The 15,207-nt window shown below is 36.0% G+C and overlaps 1 protein-coding gene across 1 annotated transcript in view; it reads left to right on the forward strand.

Annotated features, from left to right (window-relative positions):
* Nucleotides 1-15,207, forward strand: part of SUGCT (succinyl-CoA:glutarate-CoA transferase) — a 339,298-nt gene that overhangs the window by 35,041 nt on the left and 289,050 nt on the right. Inside the window, exons 7-8 of the mRNA XM_031503930.2 lie at nt 6,709-6,800; nt 14,266-14,409. Coding sequence (XP_031359790.2) covers nt 6,709-6,800; nt 14,266-14,409 — 236 coding nt within the window. The remainder of the gene's footprint in view (nt 1-6,708; nt 6,801-14,265; nt 14,410-15,207) is intronic.

Below are 15,207 nucleotides of genomic sequence, written 5' to 3' on the forward strand. Positions count from 1 at the left end.
TTATACATGTTAGGAATTCTGTCACTGTATCATCAGTAACTCCTAGGCAAGGAAATATGGTGTTCAAATGTGTGTTCTGTACACATCTTGGAATAGCTTAGAACCTACAGACATATGAAACTTTCTCTGGGACAAAGCTGTTTTATTGGTCTGCCTGGTTTCTAAAAGTTTGTGAAGAATGTCTCCCTAAATGTATCTAAAAATCCCACTGTCATCTGGCAAAAATGAAGAAAAGCTATGTTGTAGCTGGCATGGTATTAGAAAGTTAAACCTGTAAGAACACATTAGTCTGCTTTTCTAACATAGTTCTTTCTGGAAACAGGTTTGGGTTGGGATTTTTTTGCTAGCATTTTTACATTTAGTGTGACATTTTTGAACATTTGGAAATTTGGGTAGTAACACTTTTGTGCAGTCTAGCAAAACTTTTTTACTGTTATTACTTTTTTCGTAATCTTCAGCCTGACCTTTCTTGCTTCATAATATTTATTGCTGTTTCTCAGAACAGAATCATTTAGAGTGGATTGTAAAGCAAATTATGTCTCTTTTATGTGATAAATATATTGACCATTTAAAAGTGGGTAAACTAACAGTAGTTTGTTATGACATGTTATTTTTTCCCCCAAACTTTTATTCCGTATGATGCCTGAAAGTATTATAATTTTTCCTGTGCTATGTTCCAAACCTTGAGTGCCATCACATGGCTCCTGCACACTAAGCCCAGAACTATAAGCTTTGTTGTTTTAGAAGTAATTTCCATGTTTCAGAATAATTGGCCTCCTTTCATCATGGATAAATGTCACAATATCACACCAACCCAGAATAGTAGCTAAGCTAAGATTTATTTCCAGTTGAAGAATGTTTTTGGTTGGTTTTTTTTTGTTGTTGTTGTTTGTTTGGGGTTTTTGTTTGTTTGTTTTTAATGTGTGTGTCTGATTTAACTAGAAAAATCTGTGAGAAAAAAATACTTTTAGTCTTTCCATTTGTCAGGAATTGTGGTGTATTAATATCAATATAATTTAATCAGATAATAGCAGCAATCTGACTCTTAGATATAATTACAATGTGTGTGTATTGCCAATATTCACAGGCAATTTATATGCTTCAATTCATTTTACCAAATAAATATACAGTCAGCTGCAATTAGTGTCCTGCATAAACTTACTTCTGCAATGCCCCTAGCTAGTGATGAGTATCTTAGTTCTATTATAATTTACTGTTTATCTTGACATGATTATTTCTCAGTTTTGCTAGATAAATATTTTTAGGCACCTTAAGTCTTCTCTTGTTGCTCCATATAAAAGGTTTGGCTATCAAACTACTGGAGACTTTTTAGAACAGCTGTGAGCTGCATTATTACATATTAGCCACCTTATTTTATAAAACTTTCATTCTAATTTACCCAAATGCTAAAAAAAAGTAGATGCAGGTACAGACAGATGGTGATTTTTTAATGTTACATTAAGCATGTCTCATTTTGAATTCATACAATATGTAATGCTGCAGACTAACAAGAAGTGATAGTGGAGATCTTTGTTAAGAAAATGCTTTAAAACTTTTCATCTTTACTGACTCTATTTAGCATGCTCTGCTTTTCAGAACTTTCCAGTTGTTTAAAGTCTCTTTCTTTCTTCTTGTTTGAGCTAAGGGTACAGGATTGCTGATGGAAAGCTGTGGCATTTACAAAGTAAATGCCTCCAGCAGAGGCCCATGTTTCCCTTAAGCTGACGCAAAGTAGCTGGTGCCAGTTCATTCATACTTCTCATACCCAGTTAATTTTTCTTGCTCAGAAAAAACTTCAAAGAGTAAAGGTTTCTACACTTTCTTCTGTAGAAGATAGACTTGGCTGAAGGGTCAGAACAGGAGGATTTAAGTGTGATGATGAATAAGGTGTGAATAAGCAAATAGTCCTTTGGTGGTTGTAATCAATGGCACAGGCTCTAGCTGGAGGCCTGTCACAAGTGGTGTCCCCAAGGTTCAGTGCTGGGCCCAGGATTATTTAACTTGTTCATCAGAGACTTGTATGAAGGGGCAGATGCCTCCTCAGCAAACTCACTGGTGACACAAAGCTCAGAGGAGTGGCAGATACACAGAGGGCTTCAAAATGGTCTTCAAAAGGACCTTGAGAGAGATGGGAGAGAAGAACTGGAAGACTGAGAGATGGGCAGAAAGCAGTGCCTGGAATTCAGCAAAGGCAATTGCAGAGTCCTGTGCCTGAGGAAGAATAACCCCTGCACCAGTGCAGGCTGGGGGACAAACTGCTGGAAAGCAGCTCTGCGGAGAAGGACCTGTGGGTCCTGGTGGACACCAAGCTGTCCATGAGCCAGCAGTGAGGCCAAGGCACTGGGTGCTCTCCTCGGGTGCATTCGGAAGAGCATTGCCAGCAGGTCAGCAGGTGATCCTGCCCCTCTACTCAGCCCAGGTGAGGCCACATCTGGAGTGCTGTGTCCAGTTCTGGGCTCCTCAGCAAAAGAATGACATGGACCTTCTGGAGTGGGTCCATTGGAGGGCAATAAAGGTGATTAAGGGACTGGAGCATCTGTCTTACAAGGAGAGGCTGCGAGAGCTGGGCCTGTTCAACCTCAAGAAGAGACAAATGAGAAGGGACTTCATCAGGTTCTCTAAGCACCTGAAAGGAGGGTGCCAAGAGGATGGAGCCAGGCTCTTGATGGTGTCAAGCAACAGGACAAGAGGCAATGGGAAGAAGCTGATACACTCAAGAAGAGACAAATGAGAAGGGACTTCATCAGGTTCTCTAAGCACCTGAAAGGAGGGTGCCAAGAGGATGGAGCCAGGCTCTTGATGGTGTCAAGTAACAGGACAAGAGGCAATGGGAAGAAGCTGATACACAGGAAGTTCCCCCTGAATATGAGGATCAAGTTGTTTACTGTGCTGTTTACCAAGCACTGGAAAAAATTGCCCAGGACGGGTGTTGAATCTCCTTCACTGCAGATACTCAGAAACCATCTGGACACAATTCTGTGCCATGTGCTCTAGGATGACCCTATTTAAGTAGGGAGGTGGGACCAGATGACCCATTCTGGTCTCTTCCAACCCCACCCATTCTGTGATTCTGTGTGATTCTCTGTTTCTGGCCATTTCAAAAGCTTGCTATGCAGATTAAATAATGCTTTGGCAATGACAATTTTTAGGAAGCGCTTGGAGATCTAACTGGGGGTTATTGTCTTGTACTTGGTTTCATTGTGAAACTGTACATTTTGCAGTAGAGAACACCAGCTCATACTGCAATGATGTTGAATTCTAGATACATGAGGATGTGACAGGTATCAGAAGAAATCTTACCTTCCTACTGCAAGGTATAGAATGGGGATTTTGGAAGTTGAATAGGACTTGAGTGTGGTGTAACTTTCTTTTGTTCCTTGCAGATTGTTTTACAAAAATCTAAACTTTACATGAGATTTAGAATCTAGGCAGCTGCCCATCAAGCTAAAATGATTTAGAAAACACTTAGTTTTATTAAATTAAAATTTAAATTCTTTTGTCTCTCTTCAATCTATTCCCCAAAATAAAAATGCCTACACTGGAGTTAGGGATCTAAAATAAGTTCTTCACTAGTAGAGACTATTTAAATATTGACTCTAGCTTACAGTGATAAACTCCATTAAAGGGGAGCAGGAGTGTAATCAGCTGCCTTATCGTACCTTCTGAGACCATCACTGTTAAATCTATTCTTTCTGTATTGAACTGGGATTATCTCTTTACTATCCTTAAAGTATTTTTCAGTGTATATGAACTCTAAACCACCAACTACATTTTATTAACAGGAGCCTAATATTTAGGTTTGAGGGTGTAATTGATAATCTACACTCTTCACACTGAATTAAGTATGAGAGAACACAGAGTGTTTGGACACACATAAAATTTAGGTGGCATTTTTATCTTTAGGGAGTTATTTTATATATTTATGTATATATGTACACATGTATATGTACCAATGTATGTATGTGTATATATTACAGCTACTATAAAATCTACAGCCTGTGTATCAGGCTGAATATTTTTGAATACAATTTTGGACTCCTCTTCATGCTATTTTGTGTTTGTGTTCCCAGTTATTTCTAAAACATCCACACTGGGTAGCTCCATTGACCATGAAAATAATATTCAGCCTTTGATTTTTGTTTGGATATTGAGATCTTTCATTTTGAGCAATAGCTATTTCTCACTTAATTCTACATTTTCCTCCAGGAATCTGGTATATCCATAGTTCCTGGGGTGAAGCATTTCCAGTGACAACAGATTTTGTGCCCACACTAGCTTTGTCCACTCAGAATTCAGGTCAAAAGCAGAATTATATATTTTTTTCTTTTTAATCTATTGTGACATATGAAGACTAATTAAACACTCCATATAAGTTCTAATCTTAACCAGAAAGTCATTAAATAATGCCATTTATTTTGAAACCTGGATGTTGCAAAGTGTAAAAAGGAGTTAAAAATTTTTATTTGTGAAACTTTCTAGAAAAATGCAGATCTTGTTGCCTGTCTCCTTTCCTGAATTCCGTGTTTGAGGCATGGATGTTGTCTGTACCAGAAGAGTATTGCAAAGTGTTGTATAGTTGTTCTGTCTACATACTAAATGTTTAATTTTCAGCTGTTTGCTGTTTATGAAAGCATTTGTGTGAGTTGATGTGTTGAGATGTCTTTTCTTTGTTAGTAATTGAGGCCAGTACATAGTTTCTCACTTACTTGAGTATGCTTTTCACTATTCAATTAAAGTTGTTTGGAGTACTTTTTTTAATTGAGCAAGATTTTGTTTTTGAAGTGGCCCCACACACTTAACTGGTTTTAATTCTGCAATTCATTCCAATGAGATAATGGTATATGCCTAGTTAGAGCTCTTTGGAACATTTTTGAGTAGATCCAGTATATTTTATTTGCTAGTCCTCATATTGGAATACACTATTCTTTGCTGTAAACTTAAGAGTGTAAATATGAAAGGAAATGCCATGAGTTCTCTTTGGGATCTCAAAGTTTGTTATTGTCAGATTTCAAATAAAACTGGGTAAACTGGTAGGTTTTTTCTTATCTCTTGTGAGTAGTGACACAGATTTGACCATAAGAAAAGTGTTGACTTTTTTCTTGCAAAATGGTTGTTTTGAAGCTACACTGTTAAAGTCAGTATTCTGATATTCCCTGTGACGCTGAGTGTAGAAGATTAGCTCCTCCACAGCTGTGCACAATGTGGTTCTCATGTCTCCAGAAAAAGATGAAGCAATTGAGATAGTTTGTAGTATAATGGGGAAATCTGTGTAGTAAGTGGATATTTTTTTGCTTGGTATGATTTATCAATTGGAGTAACAAAGTGCTTTAACTCCAGTTTTCAGTCATTATAATCCTCTTGTAATATATATTAGGAGTAATTTATGAATTATGCACATAACAGCATCAGTGCAAGTGGATGAACTGAGGTAAATTACCTCAATGAAAAATTATTTTTAATTGTGTACTTTAATTCACAAAGCCAGTGATTAGACTGTTATGCCTACTGAACAGACTGTCTGTATATAGAAAAGATTTTTCCAGGCAAATTATGAAAAGAAATTTAGGAGATTCAGAAATTTTTTACCTTGAAGTATATGCTGATATAATGTAATTCTAATACTGTTCCTACCTGTAAGAATTAAATAGAAATGTTATTTTAAAACTAAAGTTAGATTAGGAATCTTATCTGTCACAAATACCTTGTAACTCGTCCAAGGGATTTCTCTTAGAGATATCAGAAAAGAAAGCATTTAAATAGCTTTGAACATTCTTCCTCTTAAATCTGCACTTAAATCTGATTATTGAGGGCTCTGCCGTTATTAGAACTAACAGAAACCATCAATCAAATATGTTGCTCCTTCCCTGTTGACTTCTGCCCTCTGTGAGGGTGGCTACTGCTTCCAGTGACCTCCTCAGCTGCTTGTGCAAGACCTCCTCAATTGAAAGATTTTATGGTTGTTGTTGGAAGAACTATAGCAAAGTGATGAAGTTGGAAGAACTATAGCAAACTATGATGACTATAGCAAAGAGAGGTAAGACAGCATCCTTCTGTCTACAGCTGTTTATTTTAAGTTAATTATACAGCTGAACAGAACTGTATTTAGGTACTTCAGTAAAAATTCTCAGTATTTTGGACGTCATTGGTGCTAACTCTTGGCAAACAGATTGTACCTACTTGCTAAAGACCTTGCCATCTTTTGTAAACAATGTTTGTTTTGAAGGTAGCTCTGTTTAGATGTGGAATAAAGTAACAGAAATGAGGGGGGAACAATTAATGTGTCAAAACCAAAGTGTCATGATTTTAGTATTGTTTGGAGTATTCAAGGTATCCTTATGGCAGAGCAGAGATAACACAGGCAAGATGGGCCCTGTTGGACAGCAATTGTAGGCCTGTAGAGACACTGTAAATTCTCTGAAATAACATCTGAATCCAACCTCAGCTGACAAAGTGAATGAAAAAGGAAATTTTATCCAAAGGGAATGAAGCATAGCAGAGATACAAGTCTGTCTAGAATTAAGATCTAACACATCCTCAACCCACAGAGGATAAATCCAGCTTTACTCTTAGAAATCTGCAGGAATAAATAGCAATAGCATTCATTGGTTGTACAGTCTGGACAGCTTGTTAACAAAAGCTGAGGAGCAATAATAGCTTATGTTGTACTTGTCCTTGATTGAGTTACTACTTGTTCTGTTTCTTTTTTAGGTTATGGTCAGACTGGTCCACTGGTTCAGAGAGGTGGATATGACTCCATTGCTGCTGCTGTTTCTGGTCTCATGCATATCACAGGGCATGAGGTATAGTGCACAACTTACAAATTTCATAGAATCTTAGTGCTGTGTACCAAAACTGGCTGCTGCGTGGAACAAGTCAGCTCAGTTGTAACACATCTGCTATGCAGACCCTCCTGAGTCCAACAAGAGGACTCATTTCTGGGAATCTAAGAAAATAATAGTACTTATATAGTTCAGTGATGTCACTCCAGGCTTGTAAAGAAAAATGCTCAAGAAACAGAAAATTAAAATAAAAAATAAAAATCCTAAATCTCCAGTGAATAAATTGGCAATGTATGCTAGCTTGTTAATGTCCACTTGTAGTCACTTCAAGAGCTATAGTAGACACATTGTTGACAGCTGGATGATAGAACCATACCTCTGAGTGTGAAGTCTCATTGATGCTTGGATATTGCTATTCCCTTTGTAAAACTCGGAATTGTGAAGCTATCTAGAGATATATGACAAAAACTGGGTGTTTTTCAATCATTCTGCCTGCAAATAGGCAGAAAGATGCCATGCATTTCTGGAAAAGCTTTATGTGCTGACTATTCCCACTGACACCCAAGATCTTTGTTAGCTGTGGCAATGTGGGAAGAATAACAGTAGTTTAGTATCTAAATTCTAGAGGCACACAGAACATGTGTCTTCACCTCAGAAAAATGTTGATCAAATAAGCATTTAATTAAGCTCTCTTGAATCACCTACAGATGCAGGGAATATGGTCCTGAAATGTCCCTTTTCAAGTGAAGTAGTGTTACAAGTCTGTTTTATGCATTATAAATGCTAGATACTGTTCTGTGGTGGTGCTCCTGGTACTCGAAGCAGTAGTGCAGATCTAGTGAGTATAATGCCTGCATTTTCTAGATAAACAAGGAATTAATAAGGTTTCTGTACTAAGTGTCAGCTGTTCATGTTTGAGTAGGTTGTTGGAAGCTAGCCACATGATCTGGACACGACTCTATTGTAGGGTTGATATTCTGCCAATAGACTTATTTTCTACTGAGAACAATAGCAAACATCAGAAGTTTGTACTTCTGGCAACTATTGCTACCAGAGCTGTCCTTTTTTTTTTTTTAAGGAAAAAAAGCCAAAATCAAGCATTTTTGACTGAGTAAGCTGAAACATCTTGTGCCTAGTTTCCTGAGGCTGTCAATTTCTACTGTGTTATTGGCATGTACTCATAGGATGTCCCATCTCAGAACATGAGAAGACATGAAATTGAGTGCAGTCCTTACAGGCACTTCCCTTCAAATATATAATGTATATGTGCACTAAACAATGACTGATCACAGTAACTGTAGTTGTAAGTAAATTTAACATTGTGTCTGTAGAATAGAGGTTAATACTTCCAATACAATTCCAGAAACTTTATGCACACTTCAAAATATACCAATCAAAATTGAAAGGGTATAAAAACTGTTAGAAGGGGGTAGATGTTATTGTTAGTACAACATGAATGAAGGAAGGTAAATAGAAAGACTGAAAAACACAGGATTTTTGTACAGCTTTTCAATGATATGTGAATGCCAGAAAAAATAACTGTTACACTGAATAATTGCATGCAAGTTATATTATGAAAATAATAGTCCTCAGTGGCTGTTATGAAGATGGATTTTATTAAAAGATTAAGGTCTACACTGGAAAACCAGATGTTTGCATCACCTCACCAAGACTTGAGGTAGTGTAATCGTAGGAATCATTTAGTCACTGACAGTAACATCTTTGTTCACTGGGGACCTCTAAGAATTCATTCAAACTTAGTCACTCTTTCACATGATTAAAATAAGCATGCATAAATTTGCTCATTTTTCTTTATTTGAAGTTGTTTATGTAGTATTTCCTCAGTTTCTCAAAGCCATTTTTGATGTATAGATGGAAAGTATTGTTTCAAAGACTTAAGTAGTCAATGACTCCAGAAAAACAAATGTGTTTGTTGTTGTTGTAGTGGAGACTTATCCAAGTGGCTGTAAAATCATAGTTGTATGCTTGTTTGAAAGTTATTTTAAACTACTGAAGTGTTATTAATACTTAATTAAATTAATTTTTTTAAAAACATTTATGTTCATGTGACAGAATTTGTTTAAAATTTCACAAAACTAAGTCTGAACAAAAGTAGAAAACCTTGATTCATTCAACTTGTAGAAAAGTGCCCAATGAAAAAGAATAAAAAAGAAAACAGAGTTTCATGCTGTTTTTTTAAATAAAGCATAGGTTATTGTTGATTAGATAATGTGCAATTAATGTGCTAAAAGTAGTAAGTTCATTTCAGTGGGTAGACTAGGTTCTGATTTTTTTTTTAGAATAAAATAGAAAATTCCACTCATAAACTGGAAATAAAAAGAAAGGAAAAGTTATAACAGATGATATTGGTTTTATATTTAATTGCAGTAGCTATAGATAATCAGAATAACATCATCAGTGCAACAGTGTTCTTTTTTTAACATCCCTTTAGTAAACAAACCATTGAATGTTGTTGCAGGATGGTCTTAGAGGCATCAGCTGATTCAACAGACAAATTGAATTAATCTGAGCAAGCAGCAAAAAAACATCTACATACATGACTGAGGTGTTGAATGTTGAGGTATACATATTTATATCAGTGTGTACATATTTACAGTACCTTAGAAAGCACTTTAATAATAGGGTATTAAAATTTTGTTCTGTATCTGACATATACAAAAATGTATAATCCAATAGCAGTATATGTTCCTTTCTATAAAAACAAACAAACAAACAAAAACAGATTGCTTTTTTTGTTTCTCTTGTTTTTTTCCTGGCCTCACTTAATGGTAATAACTTTAAAATGTTTCTGAGTATTATTCTGAACCTTGAAATCAAACTATAACTTCTGCAATATTGCAAAAATATTGGCACAAACAACTGCATTTGTACTAGTGTTGTTTTTGCTGATTATACATACCCAAGCACAGTAGAATAGCGTCTTTAAATCATGGTTTTGAGTACAGAAGTCTGGAAGCTCTTACACATGTACTTGGTTACTTGTGTGTTAGAAGTGTAACACACCTATGAAATTTGAAATTCTAATTGAAATTTCTATGACTCATCAAAACTATAACTTGAAATTAATTAAATAAAGCCCAGTTTGGTTACAAATCCCCTTCCATCTCCTAGTGGATTATTATACGTGGTCTTCAATACTTGAAGTACCTTTATGGTGGTGTATTCTTTCTTGAGGAAAAAAACATTTTTGTTTTACTAAGTATGAGACAACATTTAATCTGCAATCCAGAGAGGCCATTCTTTGGTTTAGTACCAAAGTGTTACAAAAGAATACACATGGTATATATAGCTCAGAGCTGTTGAAAAACACAGCCATTGCTGGTTCATATTAGCTTCAGCAGTTATTTCACATCTGTAAAACTACTGGACTTAGAATGCTTTTCTTAAACATATAATTTCAAAACAATTTTCATTTTAAATAGATGATTTTTGCATTACTGATCTAAGTTCGCAAAGAGAAATTATGTCAAAGGGCAAAAAAACCCCACCACAGTAAAGGAAGCTTCTAAAACATGTTGTGGCTCTATCTGGGTGAGAATATGTTGACAAATTGTAAGGCATTTAGCAAACAGCAAAAATTATGAATAAAAGTGTAAACTATAAGATTGAGCAATAGCAAAGCACAGATTTAAAAACAAAAGGTCTGCTTAACTGGTATGAATCTTTATCCTTTCAAATGAGGAAAGGGCAACTCCTGACTCTGCACCTAATTTAGACTTCAAGCCAGCCCTTGAGTCTGGATGGCAGCTTTGTTTGCTTAAGGCACATTCTCCCTGGCTAGTGTTCCTACCAGAACAATAAAATAATTTTTGTCTGGCAGGGGTGGTGGTGTTTGTCAGTTTTGAAATAACTTGCTTTAATAAAAGACCCTATATAGATCCTTACTTTGCCCAGATAAATGGTATGTTAGCTACACAAAAGTACTGCTGTGCTAGCTGAAGCTCTGTCTAAAGGAAGGTTAATTCTCTGTGTGTTTAGCTTTATCCTTCATGTAAAGCAGCTTCACATCCCTTGTTCTGAAGGACAGTGATAAAGCCTGAATGATTCCATTCCACAGTACTTGCACCTGTGTATCCTGCCAAAGACTGGTTTATGACACAGGAGCTGTTTGAAGCTGGTTAAATGGTGAGACATGGTAGCTCATCATGACCCTTGGTAGAAAGACCAAGGGTAGCTAGAAATTGTTTGGACTGATTCAGAATTATAGGTTGTGGAGTGTTGGGATAAAACAAAGCCAACATGTTAAAAATAACTGCAGTATAGTGCTAGTAGTTTTGTAGTAGTGCTCTCTAATGGGAAATTGTGAAAGGTATTTTTAGAAATAAAGGTGAACTTTTTACTGAGCCAGAGGATGTGTTTGCTTTTAAACATTAGATAATTTACTACTTGATGAGGAAGGTTGTGAAGTTCATATATAACAACCTATTAAAATAATCCAAATTTCTTCAGCTCCAAAATGTAGCGTTCTCCTTAAAGGGTGAAATTAATGGCACTCTGAAAACAGTGGACAGTGTTTTCAAACTAAGAATGTTGCAGCACCTCTGTTTGTAAAATCTAAAGTATTTTTTGGTTTCTTCTCAACCCAGTGAATGTAATGAAATGGCTATAATAAAGAAAGAGCAATTTAAGAAACTAATTACTTGCAGCAGATAATATAAGGGTTTTTTTTTGTTTGTTTGTTTTGGTTGGGTGTTTTTGTATATGTGTGTGGTTTTTTGCTGTGTGGGTTTTTTTTCTTTGATTGCTTGTTTTGTATTTTTCTTTTATTTCTCTGTGGTAGCTCTGAGGAGCAAAAACCTTCTCATGGGCTAATTAGTTTTCTCAGTAGGCCTGTGCATATAAAAGTGAAGAACAAACTTTCCTGATTTTCCCCAGAGTTGGGTACAATGAGAGTGGTAAATAGCTAGAACCTTTGAGTTGTGTTTTCTATAGGAAGTTGAAGTAGTTTAGTGTAGCATCTGGGGAAGGAAGAAATTCTTCAAAAAAGTACTATTTCCTAAAGCAGCATTCACCTTAATATTGTGTAGTTTATATATCATCCTATGGATATCTAGGCTATAGAAAGTCACATCCTTACTGCAGTTTGGATAAGAGTAACTATTTTTTTTAATTTGCTATATTTTATACAGATTTTGTAATTTTTAGTTAATTTCATTATATGAATAAAATAGCAGCCTTTTCCATCTCATGTAGAAAATATTGTCCTGCTGTCTTTTATTTCAGAATTGCTCTATTAATGCAATTGATAATAAAATAAAAAATTTAAAAGAAAAATATAATAACATATATGACTTGATATCAGACTTGTGTAAATCCTGTTGTAGTGCAAAAAAAAAAGTGATGGTGAAGATTTTCTTACATGAATTCAAGACACTTTTAAAATAATTATCAGGAAATAATTCTTGCTATCTTATTTAGATGATTATTATTACAATAATTACATGTAGCAGTTTAGACATGGCTAATTAGAATAATTTTGTAAAATCAATTTTGTTTAATTTATGCTATGTTAGTTTAAATACATGTATGGTAACTTGACAAAGAGTTGTTATTTATCAATTGTAATGATTTTAAGTTGTCTTATGGTAGGCTTACTTGGGTGCCAGAACTCTGGAAGAGTCTCATTAGCTTTGCACTGCTATTTTTCTTCACAGTTTAAAAACTTAAAAAAGCCCCAAGCAAACAAAAAGACTTTGAATTAAGGAATTGCTGTCATAATCTGATCATCTAACCTCCAACTTTTCTGAGTAGGAAATGGAGAATATTTCAGAAGAAGCACTACAATAAAAGCCTAGCTGGGCTGAAATTAGAAATTCATTTTGCCATTGATTTCAGAGGGGACATGTATCATGCCAATGATTACACAAGTTCTGAAACACATGATGTAACATGCAGATTCTTCCCTTGATGCTAGAAAAGGGATGACATACAGAAAAGGATATTTGTACAGACAACTTTTCAGTGACTTCAGTCAGAAGGTTGTGAATTTACATGTATTTGCATGTGTAAACAAAAATTTGTTTTTGTTTTCTTACTAGAAGCCTTGAGTGCATATAGTGGAAAATACAATACTGAGCTTTGACTTCGGGAGGGACTGAAGAGGAGAGAGAAAAAGGGAGTGAGAAGAATGAAGCAATATGGTTCTGCCTTTTAAACAGACAGGCACCTGTGTCAGAGTATTGTAGCAATTGTTTAGGACTTTAGCTACTAGACAAAATTCAGACTTTACTAGCTTCTCTTGTCTCTAACATTATCTCTTTTCTTTTTGCATTGGTGAGTTGAAGCATTATGTTTATATAGGGACAAAAAGTTGCATAGTAAATCCTTCATGATTTCACTATGTGGCATCACAAAGTGGCAGTTTTGTGTACATTCTGCAAGAATACCTGGTTTTCAGTGGTAGTTTTTATACATCAGGTCACTCAAAGATACCAATTTCTTGCACTAGCTGCAGCTGAGTTAAACTATCCAACCAATTCCTTGTCTGCCAAGTGCACAGTGCATGCTTTAGAGACAAGTGTGTCATGTGGGATGGTGTCAAATTCTTTGCACAAGACCAAGTAGGTGACATCAATCACTCTTCCCAGATGTACTACTGCTGTAACCCCATCATAGAAGGCCACTAAATTTGTCAGGCACAATTTGCCCCTAGTGAAGCCATGTTGGCTGTCACAAATCACCTGCTTATTTTCCATGTGCCTTAGAATAGCACCCAGGAGAATCTGCTCCATAAGCCTCCTGGAAAGGAAGAAGAGACTAGTGGCCCATAGTCTCCTGGGTCTTCTTTTTCACCCTTTTTAAATATGAGGGTTATGTCTCCCTTTTTCCAATAAATGGGAACTTCCTAGGTCTACCATGACTTCTCAAATATGATGGATAATGGCTTAGCCATTCCCACTGCCAAATCCCTTGAGTCCTGCAGATGTATGTCATTGAGTCCAATGGGCTTATGCACCTTCAGGTTCCTTAGATGGTCTTGAACCTGATCTTTCCCTACAGTATGTAGTTCTATGTTGTTGTCTCTCCAACAGATATTGGGGTGGTTGAAGCCCCCCATGAGGACCAGGGCTGGTGAATGAGGCCACTGTGATCTGTCTGTCGAGGGCCCCATCCACTCTGCCTCTGTGGATGGGTGTGTGTAGCAGGATTATAATGTTACCTGCAATTGCCCTCCCTGTGCTCTTAGTCAGCTCTTCATCCATGCCCAATGAAACTCCATGTGCTCCAGATGGTCATTGACATAGATGGAAACACTGTCCCTTTGTCTCCTTTGTCTGTCTTTCCTAAAGAACCTATATCCCTCCGTTCCAACACTCCAGTCACAGGAGTCATCCCACCATGTCCCTGTCATACCAATAGGATCTCAGCCCTGTATTATGTCTGCTTGTTTCCTTGCTTTTAATTTTTTATTTCTTTATTGTTTTGTTTATCTTGTTTCATTTTGGGGTGTTTTCTTTTTCTTTAGGATGGTGAGCCAGTTAGATCGGGAGTAGCAATGACAGACCTTGCTACTGGTCTGTATACATATGGAGCAATTATGGCTGGTTTACTTCAGAGGTATAAGACAGGAAAAGGACTATACATTGACTGCAATCTCCTGTCAACTCAGGTAGGAGTTGTAAAAAAATTACCTTTTGTTGTGTAGATGCTTGAACCTAAGAATACTATTTGCACATAAATTAATGTGCATTAGTTAGTATAAATAGTGACAACAGTAATAATGACATTAATGATCATTTTATTAACATTAACGATTATTTTCTTAACCTGCCGCTCTGGTAGAGACCATTTTATATGACATGGTTATTGTTACTACTGCACTAAGTTTGGTTTTCATTTTTTGCAAAAGACTGCCATGTTCTTTGAAAACACATGTTAATAAAGGTTTATAATATCACTGAGATTGTAACAGTTGTAGTGAATAATTGGAGAGAGACAAGCCTAAGTGGTGAAACTAATGTTGAAAGGAAGTTTTTGGCCGTGGGGAACATTACTTATAGAGTGACTGAATGACTTGTGCAAAATCACCCAGAGTATTAAAATATCACCCAAGTTTCAAAGTAATGTAATCCAGGAGGTCTGCCTTTTAGTTCTGGGAGTCAAAAGAATGAAGTAAGGTTGAAGATGCAGCATTTTTCATAGGCATTAAAGGCAAAGTTGTTTTGATCATGAAAGATATATTAAGTACTACATATAATGAGAACTTTAACTTTCTTATTTGAATATTTGAACACTACTGATGCAATGCTTTATCATTTCTTAAAAGAATGTGACATTGATATGAGCTGCATATGATCAGGCAATTGGTTGTCTTGCTGCTGTAGGTACTTGCTGGTACCAACTGGGTACATGGTACAGAGGAATTTTTGTTTACATTTAAAAATGTACATCAAAATTGTATGCAGTC

Source organism: Lonchura striata, chromosome 1 (genome assembly GCF_046129695.1).
Source record: "Lonchura striata isolate bLonStr1 chromosome 1, bLonStr1.mat, whole genome shotgun sequence".
NCBI lineage: Eukaryota > Metazoa > Chordata > Aves > Passeriformes > Estrildidae > Lonchura > Lonchura striata.